The sequence below is a fragment of the Colias philodice genome, chromosome 6, assembly GCF_061535455.1.
Source record: "Colias philodice isolate Cphi_HAF_F1 chromosome 6, ilColPhil1 Martin Lab GWU primary, whole genome shotgun sequence".
NCBI classification, from domain to species: Eukaryota; Metazoa; Arthropoda; class Insecta; order Lepidoptera; family Pieridae; genus Colias; species Colias philodice.
This window is the reverse complement of record NC_143091.1, coordinates 1,654,936-1,673,975: the sequence shown is the minus strand read 5'-3', so window position 1 is coordinate 1,673,975 and position 19,040 is coordinate 1,654,936. Positions and strand designations below refer to the sequence as shown.

Genomic DNA, 19,040 nt, shown 5'->3' with positions numbered 1-19,040 from the left:
AGTTATTGCCAATAATATAAAATTAAAATATAGGTGCATAACTTGTGAATAATATTAAAATTGCTAACTACTTTAAACTAACCGCTCTAATTTTGTAATTATGTGATCGTCTGAAATCATTAAGTAATATACAAATATAAATAAAAATAAAGATACAAAACTTGGCCACGTACTGTAGCGTTTTTCTTTAGCGTAATGCCCATGAAAATTAGTAGAGCCTTTTCGGCGTTTGCGTTTTTAACGTAACGTATAAACAATAAATTATAATTACCTACCTGTCGTTAATCGTTATATTATAGATAGCTCACTTCGAATATAACATTTATTAAAATAATTAAATTTCTAGTTCCATCCTTTTTCAATAAGTAAATGTTTTGTTAGCACGAAACAAAATAATGTACTTGTTTGCTACCGAATTTTCTGAATGTTCTACCGAATTTAATAGATACATATTAAACGTTTTACTTACATTATGTATGTATGTAGTGCATATATCTAATCATTTACTAGGTACTTACCTATTTAAAAACTATATAAGAAGCTATTAAAGATAACTAAAAAAAATGTGTGAGTACACACGTAAGAAGTGAAACTTCTTTATAACCTTATTTTTGAAAAATAATTTACTATGTGCAACTTTACAGAAATTATACGTCGAATCACGCGTGGTCGGTGGTAGGGATATAAGAAAAAGATGGCGCGTAACGGAAAAATGTCACGCGTAACGAAAAAATGTTACTTACACTAAAATTTTTCCAACCCCGATAAAGAAGTTTCACTTCACTTCAAAAACTCGTGTTTCAAAGTTTATTCAAAATAATTATTTGAAATATTGTATAGTACTTGGAATGTGTTATATAATACGTGCTTACATTATCTTATCATATTAGATAATATTATTTATAATGTTTATCCGCTAATTTAGAGATAGTTTGATAGTAGTTTATTATTGGTAATTGTTTCTTAGATACCACATGAAATTATCTACGATTATTTCGGTGTCCGTGTTATTAAGCAAATTTTATTAAGCAAAACTTGTCGATAGGACTCAAATTTTTGAGTTTTTTATGTAGAGTCAGAGTGCGACATTTTATTACTCTCCCTTTTAACTTAAATTAGCATTTTTATTATGTAAAAATAAGACAGGATAAAAGTATTTATGACAATATAACATTTAATCTACAATAAAAAATTTCACAATAGAGCTTGTACTTATTAAATAATATCTAATTTGTTAATTGACAAAAACATTTTCTAAATGACATTGAACATCTTTTGTTTTGGCGTATTTGTAAACTGTTATAAATTGTTAATTATAATACTGTTCTTAAATTTTGAATAGATTAAAATTTTGTAAATTATAAAACATCAGTAAGGCATGCCAGAAATATAAATGCGCATTTTCATAATTAAAAATTTATTACAATTTTCCTTTCATAAGGGGTTTCAAATATTTGTGGAAGGTGTCATTGACAGGTTCTGTGTTGAGCGGGCTCTTGGCAGCTTCGGCCATCAGACGCTCGTACGCCATGCCGTCATATGCTCCTAGAGTTGAATTTAGCACCTGAAATAAAAAAAAATGTTATATACTTAAGGCCAGAAATAACAATGGTAAATATAAAAAAAGAGTGCGGGCTATTTATATCCATAAAACAAGATTATTTTGAGTAGGTAATATATTATTTGTCATATAAATAAATAATATAATTGAGGCCCCTGAAATACAAGTGGTAAATATAAATTAAAATAGCTATCTATGTATTTATATAACAGTCATAAATAGCAAGATTATATTGAGTAATTGGTATAGTTGTATGTTAGTATTATAATTTATTGTTGCGAATGCATTATCATTTTGAATTATATAACATGTCATTTGTTTGGATATACTATGTTTTTTGCTATACATTATACGGTATACCTACCTAGCATATTAGTATTATACTAAACGAGATATCGAGTTAAGTATATTATGTTTTGTAGAGTTATAATATTTAGTTAAATATCAAGAAATAATAATATCTATGTTTGAAAATTTGAAATAATATATAACTTTATAATATCACGTGATGATTTCTTTCTTTAGTATTTGAATTTCTCACCTCATCCCTGTAATCGAAAGCATCCACTAAGCCAACGGCGTTAGGTCGAATTTTCTCCAACAAGTTTTCGTATTTTCTTTGTAAACCACTAACGTCTTTCTGTGATAACTTGGTGAACTAAAAGAAAAACAAAAAAAATATGGTATTTAACTTATTATTAAATTTATTTAATAAATTATCAGTGACATAACAGAAAGTCCCTTTAACTTGAAGACCAAAAAACGAAGATATTTTTAAATTTGACACATGCATTAACAGTTTAATAAAAAATAAAAACAATAAGCTCTAAAGAAAAGAATCGAAATCTTGTTCGTAAAAACAACTTTTATTTTTCAATTAATTCATAAATATACGTTACCAATAGCAAATCTCCCATTTTGTCTAGCGCCATGTGCGTAAAGTATAACTCGACCAAATCGAAAAGAACACTTTTTACTCCTTGTGATGCTGTTTGCGCGTACTTCTCTATCTCACTCTTAAATATGGATAATACTACGGTACGACCATACGCCTGTAAAAATATAAGTTGAATAGTAAAACAAACAACTAACAAACGAAAAATATATTTTTAATCAATTTAATACGCAAATCGGTCAGAAACGAAACCTCTGACGCTTTTTCCTCTCAAAAATTATAATAAATAAGGTAATAATTGCCACAATTAATTGAATTAATTTTGAACAGTCATTCTCTTTAAATAAATGAGGATAAAGTTGATGACGTACAAAAAAATAATTACCTCAGCAGCTGCAATAAGCTGGACGGAGGTTTTGTTCCAAGCGTCTTCGGGAGCCAGACCTCTGGCTGTATATTGAGCTAAACTCGACACGCTTGTTGATAACTTTCTATAAATCGTTAAAATACATCAATCAAAGTCATATTTAATGTTAGTAGCAAAGGATTTCTTAAATTGCAATTTCTATAGCACTTATTGAAGGTTTTTTTACATTAAAAAAATTGTTTAAGTATAAGAAAGTAAAGGGTCGGTAGAAGAAGGTCAAAACGTAAACACCTAAAATCAACTAAAATCAACACTGAAGTTTGAAATAAGACTGATACAATAATTTTACAAAATTAAAATGAGGACAATTTAATTAGCTGTTCTGAATTTGTTAATAAGTTGTTGTTAATAATATACGAACTGACCCAACAGAAACCCTCTGGAACGCCTTAATAATTCCATCTAGTGAGCTGTCCCACTCGGCAGCTGGCGAGCGGTCCGCAAGATATGCCATCGTTGGTTTCAAAGCACCACCCTTTGAAGACTCGTTCCAAGCTTTTACCAATGACCTGTATTGCAAGAGTAGTAATGTTTATTATTTTTTAAAGGTCAGAAGAAAGAAGGTTTCCCGATGGAATGAAGCATTGGAAGCATTGGAAATTACATGGAAATTATTTCTTGAAAGTCTCTTCAGTTTTGTCAAGATATTGCTAACTTTCATCAGATACAATTTCAGTTGGCCGTGGCCAGAGACTTGTCGTTGATATATTTTAGCATAACAATTTTACGTTACCTATTAGTTGAAATGGTCACGTAAGATCAGATGACCAACAACTGCTCTACCGTTTTTATATTCACGTTGAAAATTGAACAAAGCCTTGACGATCTTAGTATTCTATCTCACCTTGCAGTCTGCAACAGCAGTACGGTGTTCTCGCCTTCATACGTGCAGGTGGCAGTACAAAGTCCATATAGATGTGGTAAGTTTGAAGACAGCATGAAGCCATGCCCACCACAGGATAAGCGACACTTTTCGATCAGCGCTGTGCAGTCGGAGGAGCTGATTACCTTCAGGACACATGCTAGTGCATGGAGCTGTGGACACAAGACATTTGACATAGACATCAACAGCGTTGTATGATAGACCTAATTTCTAAAATACATTTAGTCTTAGATGAACTGATCTGAATGGATTAATAGGAAATCATCATAATTTCCAATTTAAAATGGTATATATAATTCGTCCATTATAGGTATTAATGCTTTTCTACAGCCAAATTGAAATACTTTACGGTACGGGAGGTGCTAGTAGTTTACGATAGTAGAAGTTTAAATCCCATTTTACCTCGGGCAGTCTGTCATAGTTTCCTCGTTCCATTTCTTGTAAGTAATTTGTGTAAAGTTCCTGCAGCCAATAGGCCGAAAAGAAATACGCGTGACTCGTGGCGATGGCAATAAATAGTTTGTGCTGCTGCGTCACGAAGTCCAAGATCTGGGGTTCAGGTTCACTAAAACATAATAAATCAATTCATTCGGCACTATAGGAACGAGAACCTATAAGAAGCAGAGAATAACACATTACTAAATATTATAATTTAAGGAACAAGTACCTTTTTATATTTGGATCGATTAAGAAAAGATAGAGCAACAGTATTGGAACATTTCCGAGCATTAAATTCTATAGCGAATTGTATTTTATGTGATTGAATGTTATGTAGGTATTTATTGATTTAACTGTATTTTAAGTGATTTAATGTACTGTAGCTATATTGATGTGATATTTATCTGTACTATGATTTAGATTCAACTTATTTTATGAAATGTATTTTAGGAAATTATTTTACTTAGTCTATGAATTTGCTGAATAATGTAATTTTTAATAATTTTATTTCCCTCAACTATGCTGTGTGCATACAATTAATTGATTGGCATTTCACCGCAACATGTAATTAAATTTGTGTATAACGAGGCAAAATTGTCAGCTGTGGTGTGCACCTTATTAAAAAAAAAATATACCTTTTTACTCACTTTGCTTTGATCTGTGACTGATGCCTGACAGCGGAATACCTCACAGCTATAGTTGTAGCTCGAGCAAGATAATCAGCTGAACTGTAAACTATAGCAACACGCACCATCACCATCGTTCCGTAGGCCAACTTGCTGTTAGGGGCAGACTTAAAAGTACCATCCTGTTTAAGAAATCATAAGATTAATTTGTCCTTGAAACCTATATTACCATGTACTTGAGATATTTTTCAGGGATGACGAAAAACATTAGGTTACAATCGCAATTTTAATCTTCAGTCAAAAATACATACTTATAAGTTATATACTTTTTCTAATCCTAATCAAAGAAAAAATGTCTCCTCTTCTTCCTACGATCTATATCTTTAAACTTATCCCATAGTTTTACTTATAATATTTAACTCTTTCTACCAAAAAGTTACCTTCAAAACCTGAGAATTCTTCATCAGCATGTTTCGTCGTGGTATCCTCACATTATCAAAGCCGAGATACCCGTTATTGACCGTATTAAATCCAAGTTTAGCACCGATTTCACCCACTCTTATCCCGGGTAATGGAATGTGAGTCTCCTCGTCTCTTATTTGAACTATAAATGGCTGCATACCGTACGATTTACCTTTAATCTTGAGTTGAGCCATAACTATGCAATAGTTTGTCGTGTGCCCCACTGAAACAACAATTTATGAATGTGTTTGTGTTGAAACCTCACAGCAAATATTTGGAATTATAGAATATATAGTTGAAAACTACTTACATCCACCAGGCCACCATTTGTAAGCAGTCAGCGTTGGACTGTGCAAAATAAACTCTTCAGTCTTCTCATCATATGTAGCTTGTGTTTCCAGACCACGAATAAACGTTCCGTGTCCGAGCTCTGTCTATACGTTTATAAAATAGAAATTATTGAAAATTCGCTCTACATAAGAAATTAAATTATTTAGAGCAATATCGCATGTTTTTGACAAAAGCCAATATCTAGGAACTAGGTGTCATAAGTACAATATTACCTATATCGTACTTATGACACGTGGACCTAGTTAAATAAAGTGTACAGATGCAATTGCAGACAGACCTGAGCATATGTGCCAATAATTTCCATGTTCTTTGCCCTAGTGTACCAGTATTTCTTTTGTTCCTCATCAGCCTGCCCCAACAATGTGGGCATGAACATTCCGTTATGTAAAGCAAATGGGGAGCCATCTTTAAAGATTGCTGCGCCGATGGAACTCCGAAGACTAGACCTAAAAATCAAAGCAATGCAATGTTGCCTATTTATAAAATCAAGAAAAACACTGTTCAGAGAAGGTTCTGTGTACTTTGCTGTAGTGTTTAAATGACGTAGTGTTTTTTTTTTTCAGTAATAAAGGTAATAACAATTTTTCTCTGATGATAAAATTATCAACAGAAACACTATATTAAGGTTTCAGAGTAAATGTCGCAATCAGATGTAACTAAGAGCAGTAACATAAATGTATGGATTCTCAATAGAATTAAATTCTATCAGTTGTAATATTGCTCATATAGTTTATTACTCACATTCCATCATTAGCATTGGTGTTCATTACTTTGTGCAGTATAACTGCTTTTCGTATGGCGTTTTCATATTTCTCTTTGTGACTCAAATATTCTTCGGGTATTTCATCTCTTAGCTCCTTTACACTCAACACACGTTCCTCTGAAATGAAGACGTTTTTGACGTGACAACGTCTTATAATTCGATAGAGCCGGCTGCACGCACGAAAAAACATGACTCATGCGGCGTTACCTCGCTCTGAGGCGTTCCATGTAAGGCTTGAAGTGCGAGCCAGAGCGCGGAACGAGCGACAAAGAAGCACAGTCGGACGTTGTCACGTTCAACTATCGTCAGTAAACCGACTTTACAGACAACCAATTTTTACTTTGAGATCTAAAAGTCTGTAATAGGCTTATTTGCTAAGAAAAAGCGGGAGGAGATAGTAAAATATAATGTAGAAGTCATTGATACTGAGCCTTTAATTTCACTCCCATTAAATTAACTGATAAATGTCTTACCTTCTGCTCTTCTAATAGCTGTAATTTCAGCTCCAGAATCCAATATGTTAGTCAACTCTTCAACATTGAATGTACAAGTCGCTCTCTCCTTTTGCAAATCCGGATTCACCTTTTTTAACGTCATTGTACTGTCACTTCACAACAACACTGACGTGTGACATACGATATCTAACAAACACAATTTATCAACGAGTTAAAGATAGGAATTAAACAACTTTGCGTACAATAATTGTTGAATATACTACGAAAAGTGATTGTTACGTTGCATGTTCAGATGCAGAATCCTTATTCTATTCTTTGGACTTTGCCTGTACACATTGTTCTATCACTTCACAGTACTAAGGTGTATTATATGAACACGCTATCTGAGAAATTGTTTATCGACATATAAAAGAGATAATATAGAGAGTTTTCTTTGATGCTATGTTTATGTTTAATTATGTTTTTATCAGACAAGTTTTTTGCTAATTAATATTGTTATATTACAATGCAAAATAGGTAAAATTGGAATTTGTACCTTCGCATACACAGTACTAGCTATGCCTCGCGGTTTTACCCACATTATTGGCCTTAGCGTAATGACAGGAAATATAGCCTTCCTCGATAAATGAATGGGCTATCTAACACATTTTTCAAATCAGACAAGTAGCTCCTGAAATTAGCGCGCTCAAACAAACAAACTCTTCAGCTTTATAATATTAGTATAGAAATAATATAATATATTATATTATAATTTTAATATTTAACTATTTAAATTATTGTCACTTACCACTAGTCAGAACACCCTTTATCAAGTGAAAACAATAGTGTTTGTTATCCATTCGTTATTATTTAACATACGTAATATTATAAAATTTCCTAACGCAGTATCTTATCTCAATGTTTCGAATAATTTATTAAAGTAAATTTATTAGTCTCAGCGTGTGTATGGTAACACTACTAAACTGATTTAACAATGTATCTACATATTTAACACTGTATCTGCTCTAATAAAACTTCTACAGAGATACGATGCTCTCCTGATTACAATATATGAAAACTACTTTAAGTCAAACGATGAAATCTCAGTCACAAGGAACTTTACCTTTGATGCATGGAAAGAAATTTATCGTCAACAATCAAAGATGTAAAACTATCAAGGGAATATTCGCCATTTATTTCTAGAACTTCAATATTTTGAACAAGCTCATTTTTTAAACATGAGAACTTGAGAGTGAGTGAATTCCCGTGTCCCCTAGTGTGGTATAGGGCAGATGCATTCTGAATCTGTTTAGCTGATCGTTTTACTTTACGGACAAGTATGTGATCAGCTTTCAGTGTCCAGATCGACACATTTGTTTATGTTAGTCCCCACTGGGTTCTATACTCGCTTGTTAACCACTGTATTAAGGAAGCGATCACAGAAGCGATCAAAAAAGACAGTTATAAAAAGTAAAAGACCACATTGTTTCTTCAATCAGGCTTAGGAACAAAAACAATGATTAAAAAAATTCCAAAATATACTTTATTAACGATAAGATAAGATATAAAATTGCATAAGATATCACAGTTTGCCTTGTACGGTATATCGTCGTAGATATTTATGGAATGATTGGTTGACAGAATCTGCGTTGAGAGGGGTCTTTAGAGCTTCTTCCATGAGACGGTCGTAGACCCTACCGTCGTAGGAGCCTAGTGTTGATTGTAGGATCTGAAAATATATTATTTATTATAATGGTAAATTATAGCTATTTATTAATCATACTAGTTTATTATCATATTAAAGTAGAAAATTGTAAATAAATATTGCATACTCTATGAATTTCGACGATTCAAATGCGCTTCTTGAGTGAAAATTCGCAATCTGTGTTCTTTGTATAGAATAAATGTTATTCTTTCGCCAAAGAGATTTATCCTTACTGCGGCTTCGCCCGCGTTTTTAAACTGAAACTTTTATTACATCGTCTCAAACTTTTTGGTCTGTGTAGCGCATGTCGCGTGACGGTCGGCTGCTGAGTAGGTATAAAGCAGTGTTCGGAAAGTTTCACTTTTACCGTGGTTTCATAAAACCACACAACATTTTTCAAACATTCTGTATTTATTTTCATCAATTAGAATGTAGGTACTTACCTCATCTCTTATATCAAATGCGTCTACAAGACCAACGGCGTTGGGTCGGATGGCGGCCAATAGCCCTTCGTAGTGCATCTCCAAGTTTTTCAAATCCTTTTCACTGATATTTGTATACTGCAAGGAAAATAATAATATAAATAGGATAAACTACTAAAGTAGTATACCCATAAGTCTACCTATAGCAGCTTTTTCACTAGTTTTAAAAATTTGTATAAAAAACATGTGAATCTAGTGCTGAAAATTTCAATAATGATATACCATTTCTCATTAGATATCATAAATTAAAAGGATTTTTTTAACATAACTAATTCTACACCAATCGTGATTAGTGATTACTAAGTATTTAATATTTTTCCCAATAATAAGCAAGGTTCCTTCGATAAAACTTACCCTCAACAGATCGCCAGTTCTCTCCAGAGCCCAGTAAGTCAAATATAACTGGACGAGCTGACTGACCACTCTTCGCACATTTTCAGAGGAATCTCTGGTCATTCGCAATGATTCTTCATAGTATACTCTTAGCAGAACCGCTCGGCAGTGTGCCTGTAAAATAAGATTTTAATATTTAATTAATGATTAGTGTTTTTAGCAAATTGAAAAATGTTCCATTGCATATGTATTTTTTGTATGCGTAAGTGTGAGATGGCAGATAAAGATCTTTCATAGTAGGTACGTGCCATGAGTCATGACAAACAACAAATAAATGTATAATGGAATGAATATCTATATTTATTTTGCACTTCAAATATATCTACAAGTGCAATAACAGCAATAATAACAAGTTATTTGACTAGTGCTAATGCCCAATGTCCCGTGTACACATAGTAGATACCTAGTTATATAAAAAGCTATACATTTAACTTGTAGTACCCGGATAAACGCTATGTAACTATGTTTTATTATACCTAGTACCTAAGGGGGCCTGAACCCCAATCTATTGTAACATATTAATGTATGAATTCAAATAAAGATTTTATTTATTTTTATTTATTTATTTGACATTTATCCTGAATGTAATCTGTGATCTGTCTGTAATTAAAAAAAACACAAAAAAAAGCTTTAGCTAAATATGTACCTTATTTGTTAGTTGTTAGCAACATCAAAAAATAACTTTTAGATGTTTAATAATTAAAATAATAGGAATAAATCCTGGTATGTTTATTGTTTTTAAGTTCAATTTCTAAATTTCATTTAGAACTTGGCACACTCATTGAAGGTTACAATTTTAATGTCACGACTCACGAGCACGGGGCAAGGTTATTATAACAATGCAGCAATGAGTTTAAAAATTGCAATAATTATAAAGGTCAGGGGAGTTTTTTTTTAATAAGTAATTAATTTTCGTAAATATTAAATACGTATAAAAATTAAATTAAAACACCATTAACCACAACCATTAAGATGAGGAATCAATAAAAATTGTGTTCAATTTACAGTCAATAACGAATTAAAATGTTTAAATACATTTTGTGCATATCAAAGAAATAACAATTTCGCAATTTGATTACAAACAACAAACAAAAGGTTTTTGCAAATAACAATGAACCCCGAAGTTGCCTTGACAGTTGACTCCGACTCGTACGAGATTCGAATTCGAAATAGGGTCCTTCCTTATTTTATATTTTTCTCTCAAAGTAACATTAAATAAAAGTACCCTAAATTTCCCTATTACCTTAGGATTTAACCCTGTTAGCAGTTAGCAGCATACATTAAAATTCCCTATTTGGCTCTACATTTTAAATGCCATCCAACTCAAACCAACCTAATTAATTGTTTCATTAGGACAAACAAAGAAATAGAAAAATTATATTTTACTTTTATTTGGGCCTATGAAGCAATCGCTTATAGAATAATAATTGAAGTTAAAAAACTAAAAAGAACGATTTAACAAGTTTTAAAAAATGCAAAGCTTAAACTAAATCGGTCCGTTTAAAGTGTGTGAGTGTCATAATCGAGTCTAAAAGAGTCGGTTACATAGTTACATACATACATAAGGGTGTTAAAAATTGATACAATAATTATTACATATTTATACCTCTGCAGCAGCCACCAATTGGTTTGTGGTCAAGATCCACGCATCTTCATAGCAAGCACCTGTCTTCCTCCGCTCCCTTATATTATTCACGCAATGTGCTATTTTCCTGCAATAAAAGGCAGTCAGATTTACTAATCGGTTGAATTAAAAAATGCTTATTTTCATATATAGCTAAATACCTTTAACATTATTAGTATTTCTACAACTTTGAAGAGATATAATTGTGCAATTTTTAAGAGAACAATTGAAGTAATTTTTTATGCTTCGTAAGATTTTAAGATTTCTTCGTAATTAGAATTTTTTCTGTCATTTTTAACTCAATATTTCACGTGACTGATAATTTAAATAAAATAATAACATATTGTAATCTACCACTTACCCTGCAGATATTGCCTCGAAAGCTCTAATAATGCCTTCTTGACTATTCTTCCATGGCGATGTCTTCTCGTTCAAAACTCGGTTGAGATAAGAAATAGTGGGAGTTATGGTCACACCTCCTTCAGCTTGTTCCCATGCTTTTACCAGAAATCTGCAGAACATTAATTTATTTTAACAAGGTGTAAATTTTTAACATATTGACATTTTTTTAAACGTATGTTTGGATGCAGAAAATTTTTGAATTAGAAACCAATAAAAACGACAAGTCTGAAAAAAGTAATAAGGTTATTGGAACATTAATGAATTGTTAACATTTCCTATCATGCATATGTGGGCATTATAATATTGTATAATATTTTTCTTCTTGTACCTACTGTGCTGCGTGTGACATTACCTGGCAGTCTGCAGCAGGAGCACAGTGTAGTCGCCCTCGTACGTGCGAGTGGCGACCACGGAGCTGTATATGTGCGGCAGGCGGGAGGACAGCGTGTACCCGTGCCCGCCGCACGCCGCGCCGCACTGCGCTATGTACTGTGCTGCGTGTGTTACCTGCCAGTCTGCAGCAGGAGCACAGTGTAGTCGCCCTCGTACGTGCGAGTGGCGACCACGGAGCTGTATATGTGCGGCAGGCGGGAGGACAGCGTGTACCCGTGCCCGCCGCACGCCGCGCCGCACTGCGCTATGTACTGTGCTGCGTGTGTTACCTGGCAGTCTGCAGCAGGAGCACAGTGTAGTCGCCCTCGTACGTGCGAGTGGCGACCACGGAGCTGTATATGTGCGGCAGGCGGGAGGACAGCGTGTACCCGTGCCCGCCGCACGCCGCGCCGCACTGCGCTATGTACTGTGCTGCGTGTGTTACCTGGCAGTCTGCAGCAGGAGCACAGTGTAGTCGCCCTCGTACGTGCGAGTGGCGACCACGGAGCTGTATATGTGCGGCAGGCGGGAGGACAGCGTGTACCCGTGCCCGCCGCACGCCGCGCCGCACTGCGCTATGTACTGTGCTGCGTGTGTTACCTGCCAGTCTGCAGCAGGAGCACAGTGTAGTCGCCCTCGTACGTGCGAGTGGCGACCACGGAGCTGTATATGTGCGGCAGGCGGGAGGACAGCGTGTACCCGTGCCCGCCGCACGCCGCGCCGCACTGCGCTATGTACTGTGCTGCGTGTGTTACCTGGCAGTCTGCAGCAGGAGCACAGTGTAGTCGCCCTCGTACGTGCGAGTGGCGACCACGGAGCTGTATATGTGCGGCAGGCGGGAGGACAGCGTGTACCCGTGCCCGCCGCACGCCGCGCCGCACTGCGCTATGTACTGTGCTGCGTGTGTTACCTGGCAGTCTGCAGCAGGAGCACAGTGTAGTCGCCCTCGTACGTGCGAGTGGCGACCACGGAGCTGTATATGTGCGGCAGGCGGGAGGACAGCGTGTACCCGTGCCCGCCGCACGCCGCGCCGCACTGCGCTATGTACTGTGCTGCGTCTGATGTGCTGATTGCTTTGAGGCAGCTGGATAGCGCGTGCAGCTGTAAGGTAATATCAATACTTGAACTGTTCTTCAATATTGGAATAGATGCACATTGTGTAGGAATTCACAGTCCATAGCAAATACTTTTGTACGACTAAAAATTACTTACCTCAGGCAATGTATCCACATTCCCTGTCTTCATTTCTCTCAATACTTTGGTAAAGGTCTTCCAGAGCCAGCTGGCGTTGAACTGAAGTGCCTGCGCGGTTGCTATGGCAATGAAGAGCTTGTGCTGCTGTGTTGGGTAATCCAGGACTTGAGGTTCAGGTGCTCTAAAGAAATAAAGTTTTATTAAAATATACATTACTTCGAGTAAATTTTTCATGTTGAAGCTTGAAAATTATAAATAGGTCGTATTTAAAGCATTGCTCCGATAGTCCCTAAGATGAAAATGGCCAGCATAAAGAAGATGTTCTGGACTTGAGAGTTACTTTAATGACAAGGAGCGTATGTAACTTACAGAACTTAACTACTATACTATTCTTATTAACACAAGAAGTTACCCCGGCTTCATCTCCGACTGCCGCCGCACTGCGGAGTATCGCACAGCTATAGTAGCTGCCTTCGCCAAGTTGAAAGCAGACTCCGACACCAGCGTGACTCGCACGAACACCATCGTCCCGTATGTGAGTTTCTCGTGACGTGCTACTTTTACGTAGGTGCCGTCCTGTATATATTATATTGGAGAAGAGTTTTTGAAGAATTGGATGACAAATTATTCTAATTAAAGAGTTCAGTTTAGAAATTCAATACATACCGGCTGAACCTGAGCATTTTTCATCAGCATATTTTCTCGTGGGATCCTAAAATGGTCGAAGCCTAGGAATCCATTGTCAGCGGTGTTAAATCCCATTCTGGGGCCAATTTCACCGACTTTTATTCCTGGTAATGGCTCGTGTGTTTCCAGATCTCGTACTTGGACAATGAAAGTATGAATTCCATAGCATTTCCCTTGAGTGTACAATTGGGCCACTACTATACAATGATTTGCTGTTTTTCCCACTGAAAATAAAAGGTCAATAAGCAAAATGAAGTTTATAGCCATGTTGTAGAGTAGGATTTTCTTTTTTGAATAGTCTATGGACATGTCTTATGTCCGACTATTTTAATTCTATCAAAGCATATGTATATTGAAAAGAAAGGGGCCAAATATTCTATTAATGTAATGTATTTGTTCTGTTGTCTTGGCGATAGAAAGTTGGCAGACAGATCGGAATATATTGGCAGCACATCTGCTAATATATTATGTCGATTCGTTCTGCATTTGGATAAAAATTTATAAATAATCACCGTTTTCAGCTTCATAATTATTTATGTAAGTTTTTTATCAAACTTAACGTTAAGAATAGATTTTCGAAAAGTGGAGATAAACAGTAACAAACAAAAACATCAACAGTGTTGACTTTTTAATTTAATTTTCACTTTATTTTGTTATTGATTAATTGACCTAACTACTTACGTTATTGCTCCTTTTAATTTATGCATAGTATATTTAATTGTATTTACTTTTGATTTACATACATAATAATATACTCACGTCCACCAGCCCACCATTTGAATGCAGTAAGCGTTGGTGTGTGTAAGACAAATTCTTCAGTTTTAGGGTCGTATGTGGCTGTAGTTTCCAGACCTCTTATAAATGTTCCATGACCTAATTCAGTCTGAAATTAATAAAAACATTGCTTCACTACCAACATATTCACATTATTTATATTGTATTTCTAGACAGTTCGATTGATATTACTATTTCGGAAAAGCAAAGTATATTTCCAAAATTTTTCTTTTAAAAAGCATTTTTGCTGATATAACTATAGATAAATAAAGAAATCAATGAACCCTATATCATTACAATCACATTACAATTAACAAAGTGTCACAAAAAACAAATTTTCATTTAAATCAATTCTGAATTACTAGTCAATAAGGTGGTAGAGCGATCATAAATAAATAATTTCCATTCCATTATACTTCTTATCCAAAATAAATACCTCCTATTTACAGCGAACGAAACTTAAGGAATGACCTTGCTTTTACTTTCCTTAACAAATTATTTGTACAATTTCAAAGGCTATAAAGTACTTCCTGGATGCAACGGGCATGATACATAAACGTTACAGTTGAGAATACAAAGGTCCCGAGTTCATTACTCCGCGGAATGTGTTTAAAAATATCCTGGCTTTGTCATACCCGTACTTTAAGCAATAAAAGACACTTAACCTTGCTTTACCAATAAATTATTAAAACCGTTGACGAATTCGTCTCTTCTTTTAAGAATTAAGAGTACTTTTCAAAAAAACTTTTCATACTTCTTACCTGTGCATACGCGCCAATAATTTCAAGGTTCAAAGCCTTCGGCAGCCACGTAGCCTGTTGTTCTGGGGTGCACTGTCCCATTATCGTAGGCACGAACATTCCCATGTGAAGTAGGAAGGGGGATACTTCTTTGAAATACGCGTCAGATGTCCTTCGAAGGTATTGGGTACTGGACAAGAAAAACACCTATTAGACTAGTGCAGCTTAGGTTCAGGTTATGAACGCAGAACTTCGGAGCTCAAACCTCCAGAGGAGAATATTTAGTCTTGGTCTGATCGGACAGAGTGCTAATCGCCTATATTGTACGGGCATTATTTTTCAGATAATAGAATAATCGAAGAAACAGAACTAAAATGTATTTATTCACAAATCTTGAGTCAAAGACTAGCTTTGGGAGAACCGTAGTCGCCGTGTCTGATGATGAGTAAATACCAATTGGAGTATAATTGAATCGAATAAATGAACTTGTACCTACAGTTCAATGATTTATTGTTGTTATAGCACTCATTTAAAACAGTATTGAGTTTGAGTATATGTATAATTAGTAAATATTATAAGTTCAATAAAGAGTACTTAAAAATGCAGTACGTCAAAGTGCGATAAAGGAGGAAATTTTTCCTTTTTGAAGTGAAACTTCTTTAGGCGCGTTGAGAGTAATATTTCAAGGTCGCGTCATGGCACGTCATGTATTTAGACGATTGTCGGTATCTTTGAATCTTGCCAAAGAAGTTTCCCTTCTGACACGTGCGCTCGGCACACACACTCATTTTTTCACAATTATTTACAATATCAAATGATTATGATATTACAGATATGTGAGTATTAAAAATTGTGCGTGTGTGTACGCATGCATTCGAGAGATTTTTTTATAGGAATCTAACATACCCGAAACTTTCTAAAGCTGTCATTTCTAGAAGCTTATTTTTCACCAGATCAGCGTATAAACATGATTTCCTTACTGCATTCTCGTAACGCTCTTTGATGCTTAAACATTCTTCAGGAACTTTGTCTTTGTACTCGTCATTATCGAGAACAGAATTCTCTGTAATTTATAAGTCATGTTAACTTAAGAAATATAGGTAGGAAATCAAACCAAAAAAGAACATGATTAAAATTTTGTCTTTATTAATAAGCATATTAGCATTGATGTTTAAAATATTATAAACAACTAGCGGTCCATCCCGGTTTCGCCCGTGGTACATGTTTACTTTTTCTCTCCATAAGAACATTACTAAGTATAAAAAAAGAACGAAATCGGTTTAGCCGTTCTCAAGTTTTGCGCTTACCAACACATTTTGCGCTAAGATTTTGCGATTCATTTTTATTTTAAACAATTTTTACTGTTTCAAATAAGAATTATGTTTATTTATAGTTATTTATTGTTTATATACTTAAATGTCGTTGTATTTCACAACAATAGCTGAAATAGCTCATCACTTTAATATACCTACGGTCAATAAACGATTAATTCGAATTGACCATTCATTCAAATTAATTCAAAATTGCACTGAATAGAATGTAGAAGAGACAGTTTATTTCAAGAATATTTTTAAGGTAGCAAAATGGATCGTAAAATAATATAATATGAAAGGAAACGTTTATTTGATATGCCACATTTTATTCGAGGTGAAACACATTGAAGTACCTAGGTACATGCAGTGCATGCTACCTAGATGTACTTAAGAGTTTAATAAAAATACAAAAATATAAACGACTTAAGAAAAAAATACTAAAATAACTGCAAAAAAAATATTTTAGAGCCTGGGTAAACAGGTACGATTTATTTTGATCAATATCAATAACGACCACTGACGCTTGAAATGTTCTCGGAAAAGAATTCTGTCAAAGTGAATATTAAAATAATTTGGAAAATCCAAAAGTGCACGCCTCATAATTTTTTTTTAATAAATATTTATTAATTATTATTTTTGTTTATTTAATAACAATTAAACCACATCGAATCAGACCCTGAAAAATGAAAGGGTTCTATTCCTGAGCATACTCAAGCGTAAGAGAAAAAAAAAGACTCGATTAGTAAAGTATTTCGGTCGCTATCGTGTTAACAAGAAAAAGGATCCGCACATACAGACACACGGACGTCCAAGACAGAACTTTTTTAAACTGTTTTTTAACTAGTTTAAATAACAAAAATGACATCAAAAATATCATGAACGTTAAAAATAGTGTGTTTTCTTAATATGTGTGTGTATGTATTATCTTACAAGTGCAATGTATGATACATAAAGACATTTTAAGTTTGAAAAATCAGATGTTTTGCGCGAAGTGACAGTAGTACCCACCTCAACGCTTCGCTTATGAGGCGTGCAATTGAATGATCATTTATGGGGAGTTCGTATACAACAAATGTATAATACGAGTTCGACTAGCAATTGGCCGGTTTTTATCACGCAACATACATGCTACACAAACCATGCATTCAACTGACTTCAAACAATTATTCGATTTTATCCATTCATTTAACAAAGAATAATTATATTATCTGTGATATAGCATAGCTTACCGGTATCTCTACGAAGCATTGTCCTTTCTTTCCCTCCATCTAGAATATTGGTCAATTCTTCTATATCAAAATCACACCTCGACCGTTCTCTAGCCAGATCTTCATTGATTGTAATTTTACTCATTTTCCAATGAAAATGTTACCAAATACACTACTGCTCGCTTGCACTAAACGTATTGTTAATACTTATTATTTGAAAGTCAAATGTATTTAATCGTGACGGGTCAAACGGCAATTAATTCACTTGTTTTGAAATGCTAAAAAATATGTTAAATATTACTTTTATAATTTGTTACATTTTAATATGTACTATGATTAAAAATGTCGTATACAAATGTACTCTATCGTTGAGACGAAATTGTATACACTTTGCATACTAGAGTTGATAATGCTGTGTTATTGTTAGAATTGCATGAGGGCTGTGCAGTTTGGAAGATATACGCAAAAGAAATATTATTCCAGCTGCAGCAATATAAAAAATTAAATTCTTGTTTAAAAAGGTAAATTTCATTTTAAAATGATTACAACTATATTATGATAATTGTATGCACTCGAATTAAAAAACATAAATGCATATTATGTTTACCTTTTATTCAATTGTTTCTAAGTTCCACGTTTATATTCCTTCACCTTTAACAATACTAACTGAATGTATTAATGTACTATAATATGATACAAATAAATAAAACACTTAAATTTCTGAAAAGTGATAACCCTAAATCCAATAAAGACGACTGACAACGCCAACTTGTTGCAGGCAAATAAACTTCAATTATTCAATGCAAAATTCAATTTTCCATTTTAGCGGAACGTTTTTTAACTTATGTGTTTTTTTAGCGTGTTATTGTTTTTATTTATTATCATATTTCAATTCGTTACAAAGGAATAAAGGTAGAGACAATTTTTAATATTATTTCAGTGAAATAAGCAATAAATATGTGCCAATGCCAACCTTCTTACCAACGCGAATATTCCTGCGAATGTCTTAACTTAATCAATAAAAAAATCACCAAGGAACCCTAAAAATATTACGTCCTCGTGAACTTAGTATAAAATATTTAGTAAAATTATAGAAATAAATCACAGAATTTGAAATTGCTTGACATCTTGTAGAGATTAGGACTCATTAATTTCCATCTCTTTTTCGAATGGATTTTATTTACGGGAAAATTATATAAATAATTAATAAAATAATAATTCGATATACGTTAGGCTTTTTTTAATGAAACTCCTTTAAGTGCGTTGAGAGTAAAATTTGTAGGACTCGTCGGTATTGGCACAGAAT

The 19,040-nt window shown here is 34.1% G+C and overlaps 2 protein-coding genes across 2 annotated transcripts; both read right to left on the bottom strand.

Annotated features, from left to right (window-relative positions):
• Positions 1–1,399: 1,399 nt before the first annotated feature.
• On the bottom strand, positions 1,400–7,244 carry LOC149487501 (acyl-coenzyme A oxidase 1-like). Its single transcript, XM_089696119.1, has 14 exons — positions 7,204–7,244; positions 6,880–7,009; positions 6,385–6,523; positions 5,921–6,089; positions 5,603–5,726; positions 5,271–5,515; positions 4,852–5,012; positions 4,169–4,331; positions 3,728–3,918; positions 3,249–3,392; positions 2,842–2,947; positions 2,461–2,613; positions 2,103–2,219; positions 1,400–1,564 (listed from the first exon to the last, which is right to left on the bottom strand). The coding sequence occupies exons 2-14, from the start codon at positions 7,001–7,003 to the stop codon at positions 1,421–1,423; spliced, it is 1,980 nt and encodes a 659-aa protein (XP_089552245.1). The 5' UTR covers positions 7,004–7,009; positions 7,204–7,244; the 3' UTR covers positions 1,400–1,420.
• A 1,116-nt stretch (positions 7,245–8,360) lies between these two features.
• LOC149487500 (acyl-coenzyme A oxidase 1-like) lies at positions 8,361–18,506 on the bottom strand. The gene is made up of 14 exons (XM_089696167.1): positions 18,342–18,506; positions 17,756–18,012; positions 16,120–16,276; positions 15,235–15,403; positions 14,459–14,582; positions 13,679–13,923; positions 13,425–13,588; positions 13,031–13,193; positions 12,729–12,919; positions 11,406–11,555; positions 11,027–11,132; positions 9,382–9,534; positions 8,989–9,105; positions 8,361–8,569 (listed from the first exon to the last, which is right to left on the bottom strand). Exons 2-14 carry the CDS (start codon positions 17,877–17,879, stop codon positions 8,423–8,425), a joined length of 2,010 nt encoding a protein of 669 aa, XP_089552293.1. The 5' UTR covers positions 17,880–18,012; positions 18,342–18,506; the 3' UTR covers positions 8,361–8,422.
• Positions 18,507–19,040: the final 534 nt, after the last annotated feature.

Excerpts from the sequence above, each read along its gene's own strand:
- LOC149487501 (XM_089696119.1), bottom strand. The coding sequence starts at position 7,003 with ATGACGTTAAAAAAGGTGAATCCGGATTTGCAAAAGGAGAGAGCGACT. Across the intron at positions 5,516-5,602 it reads CAAATGGTGGCCTGGTGGAT|TGGGGCACACGACAAACTAT; the intron begins GTAAGTAGTTTT and ends TTGTTGTTTCAG. Across the intron at positions 5,013-5,270 it reads AGAATTCTCAGGTTTTGAAG|GATGGTACTTTTAAGTCTGC; the intron begins GTAACTTTTTGG and ends TTTCTTAAACAG.
- LOC149487500 (XM_089696167.1), bottom strand. The coding sequence starts at position 17,879 with ATGAGTAAAATTACAATCAATGAAGATCTGGCTAGAGAACGGTCGAGG. Across the intron at positions 15,404-16,119 it reads ACAGCTTTAGAAAGTTTCGG|TACCCAATACCTTCGAAGGA; the intron begins GTATGTTAGATT and ends TTTCTTGTCCAG. Across the intron at positions 9,106-9,381 it reads GAACTGGCGATCTGTTGAGG|TATACAAATATCAGTGAAAA; the intron begins GTAAGTTTTATC and ends TTTTCCTTGCAG.